We start from the raw sequence: 11805 nt of genomic DNA, 5'->3' as shown, positions 1-11805 counted from the left end.
AACAACTACACGGTCGTGTTCCTGGGCACGGCCAGTGGAGCCCTCCTGAAGGCAAGTGGGGCCCAGCAGCAGCGTGGGGCAGCGCAGCTGGGGACAGGGTGGGTGTCGGGGGTCCCCCTTCCAGCAGCTCTGGTCTGCCCAGAGGAGGACATCTGTTGTCTCCTTGGTTTGTGCACCTGCTTCCTTCAGGCAATGAAGAAGTCATTGGGTACTGCCATAGCCTGGACAGTGATACACGCTGCCTATGACTGGTGGCTGTTAATCACTGCTCAGGGCTTCCATGTCAGCAGGATGTTTTTGATAAACCCTAAGCTGAAAATGCTATTGTGCAGCATTGAATGATAATTTTATTAAGCTATTTTATTAATTATATTAATATAATTTAAATACAATACAATTATATACGCAACATAATATAATTTTAATTACAACGTTTTGTTATTATTTTAATTGTTGAAGTTATTAAAATTATTAAAAGCTATTCTAATAAATTCTCCCTCTGAGGTGCTGGCTTTTGAAGACTCCATGTAGACAGGGGAATCACAAAGAGATTCTTCTTCACAGCTGAATCCAAAGCAGGTGTGAACCCGTGGTGGAGTCTGTTCTAAATAACATGTAAGAGGTGATGCAGGGTGATGCAATGCCCCAGCTCTGCAGCCAGGACACAAGGGCAAGCTCTCAGTAACCTTCGTGCTTGAAGTTTGCCAGAGAAAGTTTTGATTCCAGGCAGCCACAGCAGTCTGGTAAACTGCCAGTATCAAAAGTCCATAGAGAAGAGGGGGGAAAGGCCTGGAGCAGAGACAGCTGATACCTGCTTTATCTCTGCCTGGGGGGACTGATGCATAGTGTGGAATACTGGATCAAAATACTCGGGTAGAAGAAAACTTACCCAGATTTTTCCCTTGCATCTCAGTGCTCCTGGCAGAAATGTGGGAACGATCATGATCACAAAGAGGCTCCCTGCTTTGATTTTTGCCCCCAGGGGCAGGTAATTTGTGAGGGTGGGAGGGAGCTGGCGTTGGGCCAGGCGCAGCAGGCTGGGGGGCACATGCCACACGCAGAGCAGCCTGTTCACACGGCATTAACAGCTCTGCTCCATTATCATCTCCGAGAGACCAGCCTTATCTGCAGTGCCTCCATTAGGGAGAGGCTCCCGGCTACCCTGTGCTGGGATAATTTGCTCAGATAGCTGTAATCTAATTCCACAACACAGCTGCATAACCAGAAGCCCTTCTACCTTTGGGGCTCCTTGCTCTTTGGCACGGGACACAAGGTACTTGGCGTGAGCAAATCATTCAGATTTGTGGCCTGAGAAAAGACAGCGCAGGGGCAGAAGTAGTGCTTGCCCAGCTCCTGCCAGCAGCAATTAGGGCCACCAGGGGCATGTACGGCGAATTAATGCAATTCTGGCTGCAGACAGGCATTTGGTGAGGACCAATCTAGCCATCATGAGAGGGTCAGCAGTGCTTGGGCAGCACAGCCGTGCCAGGGTGCAGTGCCCTCAAGGGCAGCGGTGGGAGGGAGGGCTCTCTCCTGATGTGTGCAGGTGTGGGAGTGCAGTGTGCGAGCAGACGAGGGCTGGCGTTACCCAGGACGTGCTCTGCTCCCACCGGCACCCAGGGCAGTCTGTGTCCTCCAGCCACCCCAGCCTGCGCCCCTGCTGCACCAGAATCAGCAGTCACTACCCCTCTGTGCTGCTGTGGGAGCTCTCCCCAGAGCCTGCAGCCCCCTGGAATCCAGGGAAATTGCCTGTATGAAGAGGATGTAGGGTGAATATGCCCAGGAGGCAGAGGGAGCCAGACACAGGTGTCTGTAAACAGCCACGTGGAGCGCATCAGCAGCGAGGGAGAGAGGATGCAGTGGGGAATGTCAGGGCTCAGTTCATGGACTTCCTGGGTGATACCAGGGAAATAATTTAGCTTCTGGCTAGCCAGCTTTTAAAATGGACACAGCGATCGTGCCCTTTTTCTGCATAGCTCTCTGTGCTATGTTTCTTAGCAGAGAGAAGCCTGAGCCTGTGCTGTCATACTGGGGTGTGTCACTGCTGCTCTAGTGTAAGAATTAATTAACCTATGTTAATTAATTAATCCACATTTAGAGAACAGAGGCACACTTGGTCATTACAAATATTGCCTTCCCTTGCTAGTAAGAAGGCCGAATTTTCCTCACTCCCTTTCTGTTTTAAGCTGAAAAGTGACTGTCACGAGAAATTGTGTAGCCCCATTGTTATTTCCTCTCAGCAATGCCACATTTAATTTACAGAATTTTCAAGTCAAATGCCAAGACATTCAGAGAACTGAAAGGCAGGCTGATGCTGTGCAGCCTCCTCCATCACTGCCAGCACTTCAGCTGGTGATTCATGAGGCAAGGTAGGACTTGGCACTCTCGTGGCAGCTGCCGTGGTCTTCTGGAGTCAGCAGGGATAGAAGCTTCTTCTGGCTGGGAGTGACAACACTTATTTTTCAAATATGCAGGGAGCAGGAGATGCCATGCTGTACAGCCCTGTTGCTGATTTTCACTGTTTTTCATTAAGTTTTGGGAACTCGATGTTCTCTGTACAGAATGTGTGTATGTGATGAGGCCTGAAGGCTGGTGCCACTTGCATGAGGGTAACACAAACGCTGCTGTGCCTGTTGGATGAAGCTGTGCAGGGGTAGAGCCTCCAATCAGTCACCTTCCAGAGGGACCAGGGACAGTGAGGGTCCTGCGCCACTGAGCAGGGCTGGGGCTTTCTAGGCCGTGCCATGCCTGCCCAGCGACACAGAGCTGACTTTCCAGGAAAGCTCTGTGTGTGCAGCCTGCAAAGTGTGCAGAGATTCACAGTGCTTGACAGCTTGGGGCACCGCTGAACCACTCTGGTTTTTATTTATGACCAAGGAGAAATAATCTTCTGCCCTTAGTGTTTGAAAATGGTCTCAGTGAGTGGCCTCTTCCCTCTACAGATAAACCTGGACAGCACGATGAAGGTTATTAGCAGGAGATCCATTTCGGTGGCTTACGGAGAGCCTGTCCACCCTATCATGCAATTTGACCCTTCTGATTCCACTTACCTCTACCTGATGACCTCTTACCAGGTGAGATCTTCAGTCCTCAACAAACCAGTTATTGGAGCACAGCATGCATTTGATTTAGCTCAGAGCTGGGAGCAGAAAGGGACAATAAGGTTTTCTTCAGTGGTGAAAGCCAAGATGTTCAGGGCTTTGGCTGTCACTGCGCTTTCTGGGGAGGTGCCTATCCATTCTCCTGTGCTGGGTAATACCACCATGCAGCCCAGCTTATCAGGTCTTTGTGGTGGTCAGGTAAGAAGAAGAGTGAAAGATACTGAAATGAATTGCACTTATGGGAGTGCAGAAATAAGCACAGAAATAAGCAAAGGCTGTTCCTGTACAGAAACCCCAAAATGACAGTACATGGTTTTTAGGGAGGCTTTCAGGAGATCCTACAGACAAAAAGTCTGCTTGTCAGAAGTGGTCCCTGGGGAGGTTTCTGCTCAGTGCTTGGCAGGAGGGCTCTGCAGAGACCTGGAGAGCTGCAGCAGGTACAGACAGGCGGTCCCATCTTCATCAAGTTAACAGAGTAGGAAGATGAGAGCTGAGCGCTCCAGGCACTGAGGGTTTGTCCTGAATTACATTTTAATCTGTCAAAACAGACACACCACCCCAAATGTTACATGTTGCATTTGTATTTTCCGAGCTCTAATTCCCTGTAGATTGGTCATTATCATTTCACAGACCTCTCCCAGGAAGCCTGTTCAGCTGATGGCTCTGACTGGCTCATCTCAGCCCCTGGCTGGGCTGTGCCCTCCACTCGGGCTGATCTAGCAACTGGTGTGATGCTCGTGGTGCCTCCTCTGACTGCTCCTTTTCCAATAAATCTGATGAGTTAGTTTCTCTTTGGTGGAGAGAGCATCCTGGGAAGCTCCCCAGGAGCTTGACAGGGTTGGGGTGGGTTGCTGAGCCCTGCAGGGCTGGGGAATAGTGAGGTGCTATGAGTGAAGTGGGGCTCTGGCCAAGGAGCCTGCAGCCTGGACTGTGCTTGGCTGGTGGGAGCTCAGGACTCTTGGCACCTCACATTTTCAGTCCCCACTGTTCCAAACCACTCAGGTTTCCTTCCCAAATGTTTAGAGATCAAAGGAGGTGAGAGCAGAAACTAACACATGCTTTCCCTTCCAACTGCTCCTGCCAAGTGAGTCCCCAGAGCTACTTTGATTTTTTCACAAATCAAGGTTTCTAGAGTGGTGCTGCTTTCTGATCTTTGTGTAAACAGCCAGAGAGTGCTGGGCTGTGTCTGGAGAGGAGCTTTCTGCAGGTCTGGGTGAGAGCTTTTCACAAGAGAGGGACAGGCTATGTCCATCTGACACCTCTGAAAGGTGCAGTGTCACATTCTGTAACCTGGTCTCACATGGCTCCTGCCATGGCACCAGCCGAAAAGGAGCAGCTCAGCCCAGCCTAGCCCAGCTCAGCTCAGCTGGCTGCAAACCCTGTGGTTTCCTGAGCCCTAGGGCATCATTCCTGTCTTGGGGCTCATGCCCCTGGCTTGGACAGGCTCTGGGGGCCCCCAGTGGGCAGCAGGTGGCTTCTTGGGCTCGTCTCCATGCCAGGTGGCCATGGCACAGCTCCAGCTTCCAAGCCACGCCAGGGATTGCTCCTGGTGTGCTGGGTGCCCTTGCTCCAGGGGAAGGGTGTCTCAGCCCGAGGCGCGGGTGCCCTGTGTCCGGCTGCGGCCGTGCGGCTGCGTCCGGCCGGGCGGGGGTTCCGTGGGGCTGTGCCACGTTTGGGAGCAGCTGTGCTGTTGTTGTGCAGATGACTCGGGTGAAGGTGGCTGCCTGCAGCCAGTACTCGACGTGCGCGGAGTGCCTGGCCGCCGCTGACGCCTACTGCGGGTGGTGCACCATGGAGACCAGGTAGGAGCAGCCCCGCCGTGCCCAGGTGTGCTCAGCGTGGCCTTGGCCCTCAGCCCGGGCAAGAGTTTGTGGTGCCTTCTGCCTTTCCCCACAGTCACACTACCAGCAGTCCTTGTCCATTCCTTACAAAATACGTGCTGTTAGAAAGTATTGCATCTGGCCCAAAGGGTTGGGATGTTCTTCAGAGCCAAGGTTTCACCATAGCTGCATTGTCATGCCACAGGCAGCTGCCAGTGCAAAGAATCTCTTGCAGGTGTCAAACCATGGGACTGGGAGAACCCACCCCCTGTGAAAGTCCATTTGCCCCTGCAGATCTCATCTATCAGTAGAAGATAATCACATGCAAAAGGGAATATTCAAAATTAGATTCCACATTGCAAACTGAAGATGTCAGACAAAATGTCATCCTCTCCTCCTGAGTTTGGGTTCAGCCTGGCCTTTTCCTGCCTTCCTCAATCCTGCTGCTCCACTGGTGCTGTGGGAGTACATGTTATCATGGCAAGCAGACACTTAAACCATAGCAGCAAATGTTAAGGCTTAGCTGTGTGGATGAAGGAGATACATGCAGACACAAAATTTTCTCTTCCCTCACAAGGAATTCAACACTTTTATCACGTGTTTTAAAACTTCTCAACCACGAGCTGTTCCTCTGTTCGTTGCAGGTGTTCTCTGCAGCATGAGTGCACCAACTTCACAGGGGCCAACTTCTGGGCGAGTGTGAGTGAAGGAGTGCAGCAGTGCCCTTCCATGACCATCCTGGAGCCTGAGATCAATATTGACAAAGAGAACCCGGTGCGTTTGCTGCCAGTTCCAAATCAATCCCCTGCAGGGTCCGTGGAGCCGCAGCTTGCTCCCAGGGTGGGTGATCACCCCTGCTCCTCCCGTGGAGCAGCACGGCTCCTCGTGGCCTGGATGTGGTCAGGGGGATGCTGAGCTCTGCTGCATGCTGCTGCATCAGACCAAGGCTCTCGGGGTGAGCCAGCTGGATGGCAAGTCTGTAGGAAAACAGCACCCAGAGCTGAGCCTACAGGCAAAAACCACCCAGAGCTGCTGCACCAAACACACAGGGGAGGGTCGCAAAATTTCAAACACAATCAGCTGCAGACAGCTGAGTCAACTCATTTCCTGGGTTTGTATTGTTGCTATTTAAAAGTGTTTTAATTATATTTTAAAGGTTTTTTATCAAAATATTATTTGTTTCAAGACAGACCCTGTCTGTGGGCTTGTTTTGGAGTTGCCTACCTCTGAAAAGCTTCTAAAATGTTGACAATTTCTAAATACAATTTTCTGTGATAGTAGCTGACTTTTTTGTCTAATGTAGGTCCTGATAATACAAATAAATGGAACTATCCCGAACTTGAATGGAACAAATATTTCATGTGACTATGGAAACAACATCCACACGGTAGCCAGAGTTGCTGGGGATTATGTAAACCAATTTATTTATTGCAGTTTGCTTCCACATGAGAAATATCCAGCATTTCCTGATGACCAAGGTAAGCAAAGGCAAACAAGATGCGTTCCTTCTAACCACTTTTGTGGATACAGTTTTTAATAGGCTTTATTTATTTTTTCAGTTGTGTGTGCAGTTAAGACATACAGGGAAGAAAAGCCCGAAACTGTGTCTGTTTTACAGGGCATATGACTCTGAAGTGTAGGAGTTCCACCATCTTTACATGAACTGATAGTATTTCAAATCTATCCATTTTTGTTTTAAACATCAGAATTTAAATACCAGTTCACGTAGTTATTTTTATCTGGTTTGGGCTTCTGCTTTAGATTTAGTATGTACTAAGCCAAAAACGTTCTAGCCCTGGTCAAATAATATAGTTTATTATATTGATATTTTCAATTGCTTTGTTCAATTTCCCTCCAAAACACACACTGCCTTTCAGGAGAGTTCTGGAGGAAGAGCGAGTGGCTACCTAAAGGAGCTCAGGAACTCTTAGCCCCATTTTTCAATCAAAAGCCAGCCAGAGGTGTCCAGTGTCCCCTGCTTGCCCAAGGGAATGCCTGTCGAGGCTCCATGGAGCAGCCTCCAGAGGAGATGAGTGCCTGCGGATGAGGCTGAAGTCAGCTGAGCTGCTGGCTGAGCTGCCCAGATCTGAACTGGCCACTCAATGATGCAGTCAGCCCCTCTCAGTGCCTTTGGAGAAGTTTGATGCTTTATTCCAGACTTGAGTGCTTGTAAAGTTCTCATCCTTCAAGCCTGGAGTGAATGTGCTGTTGAAGATGGCTGACTTCAGTAAGGGGAGAATTAGCTAGTCCTTTTGAAAATTCCACTTTTCCTAGGCCCATTTGTAAAGCTGCATTGCTTTCCTCCCAAACCATCCGAAGAATGGGAGATCTTTAACTGCTCTGTATTGTTGGTTTCAGCAATGTCCAAATGAATTTCTGGAATCCAGTGCACTGATTTATTGTTTGTATTCTGAAAGAGGCATTGTTTCTTCTCTCTGGTGCTTATATGGCAAAATTGCAATGAAAAAAAAAAATAGGCAGTTCTGGGGGGAGGGAAGGTAGTATGGTATGTTGAGCATCCAAAAAAGGGATTTCCCCTCTCAGCAGGTTTGTTGGCACAGGGAAAGTGAGCGGGATTTTAAAACATGATAACCAACATGTTTTAATTACCACATTTTAAAAATTATAGTTTAGCACCCACTGTATGTGAAGACAATAATTAAATCTGCTAATTAACACTTGCATAACATGCTGGAATTTTGTGCTGAAAGTCATCATGTTCTTTTTTGTGAGAGTAATGTAAAGTGCTGATTTAGGAGGGAAGAGCTGAATGTCAGAGGAGAAAGGATGACTGGTCCAAGTTCGGACATGCGGCTCGGAGGAAGCCCTAGAGAAAACAAATCATATTTAGCCCTTGTTTTCCCAAGGGTCTCTCTTGTCTGCTGAGTGTGAGTGTGAGCAAGGGGCTGTTGCAACCCAATATTCTTTGGCTTGATTTTCTCAGACCACGTGGTCATTGAAACTTCTCTCCGGGTCAACAACAAGAACATAATCCGGGCCAATTTCATCATCTATGATTGCAAAAGGATTGGGAACATCTACCCCAAGAGAGCGTAAGTGTCCCCAGTGTGCAGGCAGGGAGCCACCGTGGGCAGGTGGTGCCAGGGCGTGGGTGGCACGGGGGTGACACTGGTGGGGCAGTTTGAAGCTGGGAGGGTGCCAGCACAAGGCTGGACCAGGGTTCTCCTGCGTGGGGTTAATGGGGGAGCTCAGCTCCTGAGAGTTGGCAGCTGGGCGCCTGGGCAGGATTTGGCAGGATCGTGGGAGATGTGATGCCAGAGGAGGGTCCTCAAGCCATCTGGACATGTTGGGTTTCTTTTAAACATAAAGGATATTTTTATATAAAGCTTGTTCTGTTAACCCTTCAGCAGCAGAGGTGGCTTCTGCAGCAATCTGTGGGCACTGGGGAAGGGAGGCTCATGCTCTCTGGCTCCTTCCAGCCCTGGGTGGGAACAGTCACATACCCCCATCAGCTTGAGGGGGCTCTAGTGGCACACACCCAAACCCATCCACCTCTCAGGAGCATGGCATCAGGACCTGACCACAGGGCCTGCCAGCGCTCCCATGTCTGTGTAAACAGCAGGGAGAGTCTTAGTCAGGTCCAGCATGCCAGGCTCCTCAGAGAGACAGATGACGGAAAGAGCATTTTTTTTGGGAAAAATGTTTTTTGCTAAGCAGAGGAAGGTGGCTCTCAGTCTGCTGTGGCCTGAGGCCAGGCAGGGGTGCCTGGTGGTGATGGGCTCTGGCCACATTCCCTGCCAGCTGCCAGGGAGAGGAGAGGATAATCCAGCACTTGCCATGGGTTTTTCTAGGCACCATTAAAGGGTGAACAGTGTGAAGATGGGTTGCAGGGCTGAGGTGTGACCCCTCTGAACAACCTATACTCTGCTTTCCTCACCCTGCCTTTGCCATTTCAGGTGCACCAGCTGCCTCTCAGCCAGGTGGAAGTGTCACTGGTGCCCCTCCACCTACAGCTGCGTCTCCAACCGCTCGCAGTGTGAGGATGCTCTGCGGATGGAGGTGAGCATTGCCCACTGCTGCTCGGGCTCCGAGCCTCCTCCAGCAGTGGCCAGCGCCCGCTGGCCGTGCCTGGTGCCCTGCTGGGTTCTGTCCTGTGCCAGAGCCTGGGGAGCCCTGCAGGGCTCTGGCACACACTGGCTGTTGGGGCAGTGGGTGCTCATGCTGTGTGTGCTGCTGGGCACTGCTGTGCTGCCCCTGCCAGGGACTTGGGGGTGTCAGTTCCAGCAGTGACACTGGGTGACATCAGGGCTCTGGGGTCACCTGGGGACTGCCCTGGGTTAGTCCTGGATTAGCAAAGGACTAACTTCCTTGGATCCCCTGCTCCAGAGGTACAGTTGGGCTGGATGCTGACCTGCTTGGGCATGTTTGTTTTCTCTCTGTGCCTCCTGCTGATCTCGTGAGCAGCAGAGGTGCTCTGTAGCCCTGGAAACACGGTGCTTTCATCGTGCAGTTGGAGCTTTTGGTAAACAAACCATCGCTGGTGCAGCTGCACCTGAGCATGGCTCTGCAGGGAAAGCTGCATCCTACCAGCTCCATCTGCAGCATCTTGGACATTCTGCCCGTTTCCTCTGATCCAGATGTGAAGGATATAGTCAGCCAGAAGCTCTGTTTCTGGTGGTTGGTGAATAGCAGGAGAAGGGGCTGCAAGATGACAAGTTAATCAGTCCTCTAAAGTGTATTTCTCTGGGAAGCTGTGCCAGCTCTGGTGACATGCAAGGACTCACCAGGCCAGGGGAGGTTTTGCTTGAAATTGTAGCTGTGCTGGTTTTATTTTAACTCTTTTTATTTCCTTGGAAGAGGCTTGGGACTGAAATTTCTCTCCAGTTGTTTGCTTTGCTGTTTTGCTTCCCTTATCACATTCATCTCTGTTATTTAATCTCCTTGTTTAGGCAGCACCAACTATGCTTGGTTAGATGAGTGTCCTGACTGAAGTGAAATATTTTTTCCACAGTCAAACACGCACTTCCAGGTAGTTCCCTGACCCCTACCTAGGTCTGGGGAGGGCAGGAGAGAAATCTCCCCCTCAGTGCATGTCTGGTCCCAGGGATGTGTCCAGCTGCAGGGATGTGTCTGAACGGGCATCCTAGCACTGGGAGGGCAGGCTCAGCCTCTCCTTGGAGCAGCAGCAGCACTGGCATCAGTGGAGCCACAGCAGGATAACCTTTAATGCAAGAGAGAGGAAATCTTGCTTGCTGCAAATGATTCTGCATAATGGACCAAGTATTGTGTTGTCTTTTACCCCAATGGCTCCACTGTCACAGGCATTACTCTGGATGTACCCTGGGGCCATACACAATCTGGCTTCATTTTTGCTGTAGTTTCGCAGTATGATTTACGTCTCATGAGAGAACAGGACGGGTTTGTCACATAGACTGGAATTCTGAGTCAGCTCCAGTGTCTGAGACATCAATCTAAAACAAGAACAAAAGTAAGGAGACAGATGACCTTTTAAAATAATTTTTCAGTTTCATTTAAGCCTTTCACTGCAGCTGCCCTATGGCTGCAGCCCCTCACTGAAGCCCCTGCAGCTGCACACACAGCCTGTGCCCGCAGCGCCGCCGTGCAGGGTGGAGACCCTGGGGCACAGAGCTGCAGGTGCTGCCAGCAGCGAGCAAGGCACTGGGTGCAGCACGGCTCACAGCAGCTGGGAGAGGGTCACACTGGTGCATCTGCCATTGGAGGAGGCAGTGCCTCCTTTCAGAGTTACTCTGCCCCTGTCACGGCCGGAGCGGCAGCTGAGGTGCGGGTACATGGTCACTGTGCACCTGGCAGTACCCATTTCCCAGTGAAATGAATCTTATCAAGGACTTTGATGGTTCCTCTTCCCTTGTTGCTGAGGATGCTCAGCATGCACCCACCTAATCCCTTTTTTTTCCTTATTTTTGTACCTAGCAGAAGAAAATTGACTGCCCTCAAATAGTACCTGCCCCTTTGGAGCCAGTGCCCACGGGTGTATCTCAGAACATCGTGATCTCACTGGCCAATGCAACTTTCGCTAAGGTAAATGAGTTCCTAAAGGCATTGGGAAGGTTTGGACAGGTGTTTGGGGGAAATAAAACTCCCTGTTCCCTTGTGGGTGTTTGCTCCACCACAGAGGATGCCAGCGTCAGCTCTCCCAACCCCGCATACAGCCTGGCCCCAGTGCCTGTGCTGAGGAACAAGGACACGGCTCTGAGTGATGGGCAGGGAGCCCTGCCTGAGCCACAGTGTTTGAGTACAGCTTGGAAGCATTGTTTAACTTCAGATTGTCAGAGCTCATTTGGTGTGAAAATGTCTTTCAGGACATCACTACAGAGCTTGTTTGACGTGAAAAAGTATTTTTTGTGAAATTTTCTGACATGCTAATTCTAACAGCAAAAAGCAGGAGTGGGCATCAAATGTTGCCTTTGGAGATGTGCTGCATGCCAGACAGAACCAGAGGAATTTGGAGCAAAGAGGCTGAGCACTCGGAAAGTGCTTGAGTAAGCCCTGGTGTTTGTAGAAAGCTGCCCTGAGTAATTTTGGCTCAGAACAACGGGGCTCATGGGGCCAGGTTTGCCTTGCCCCTGCTGATGATTCCAGCATCCTGGGCAGCCAAGTGGCTTCTTGTTCTTCAGCAGAGGAGAATTCTGGAAGTGCTGGTGGAGCTGTTCTGGTGTGCTGGAGGGTGCTGCTGGAGGCTGTGGAGACACCACTCCCACCATACCTCCTTGCCCTCGGCACAGGGGCAGAGCAGACCCTCGTGCCTGTACGGGGTGGCCTTTTCCTGCACAGCTCCAGCCTCCAGGAAGGAGGCCATGACCTCTGCAATCAGCAAAACAGGGTGAGAAATCCTTCTTCCTGTCTGGATGCTGGAGGTGGCTGAGGAGGAAGCAATAGTGCAT

At 50.7% G+C, this 11805-nt stretch overlaps 1 protein-coding gene across 1 annotated transcript in view; it reads left to right on the top strand.

Moving 5' to 3' along the window:
- PLXND1 (plexin D1) overlaps positions 1-11805 on the top strand; it is a gene marked incomplete at its 5' end in the record, with an annotated part of 64958 nt that overhangs the window by 16248 nt on the left and 36905 nt on the right. The window contains 8 exons of the mRNA XM_031061629.1: positions 1-51; positions 2943-3074; positions 4803-4903; positions 5566-5695; positions 6225-6399; positions 7866-7974; positions 8839-8941; positions 10835-10942. Coding sequence (XP_030917489.1) covers positions 1-51; positions 2943-3074; positions 4803-4903; positions 5566-5695; positions 6225-6399; positions 7866-7974; positions 8839-8941; positions 10835-10942 — 909 coding nt within the window. The remainder of the gene's footprint in view (positions 52-2942; positions 3075-4802; positions 4904-5565; positions 5696-6224; positions 6400-7865; positions 7975-8838; positions 8942-10834; positions 10943-11805) is intronic.

Source organism: Geospiza fortis, unplaced genomic scaffold, assembly GCF_000277835.1.
Source record: "Geospiza fortis unplaced genomic scaffold, GeoFor_1.0 scaffold128, whole genome shotgun sequence".
NCBI lineage: Eukaryota > Metazoa > Chordata > Aves > Passeriformes > Thraupidae > Geospiza > Geospiza fortis.
This window is presented reverse-complemented; position numbering and strand designations above follow the sequence as displayed.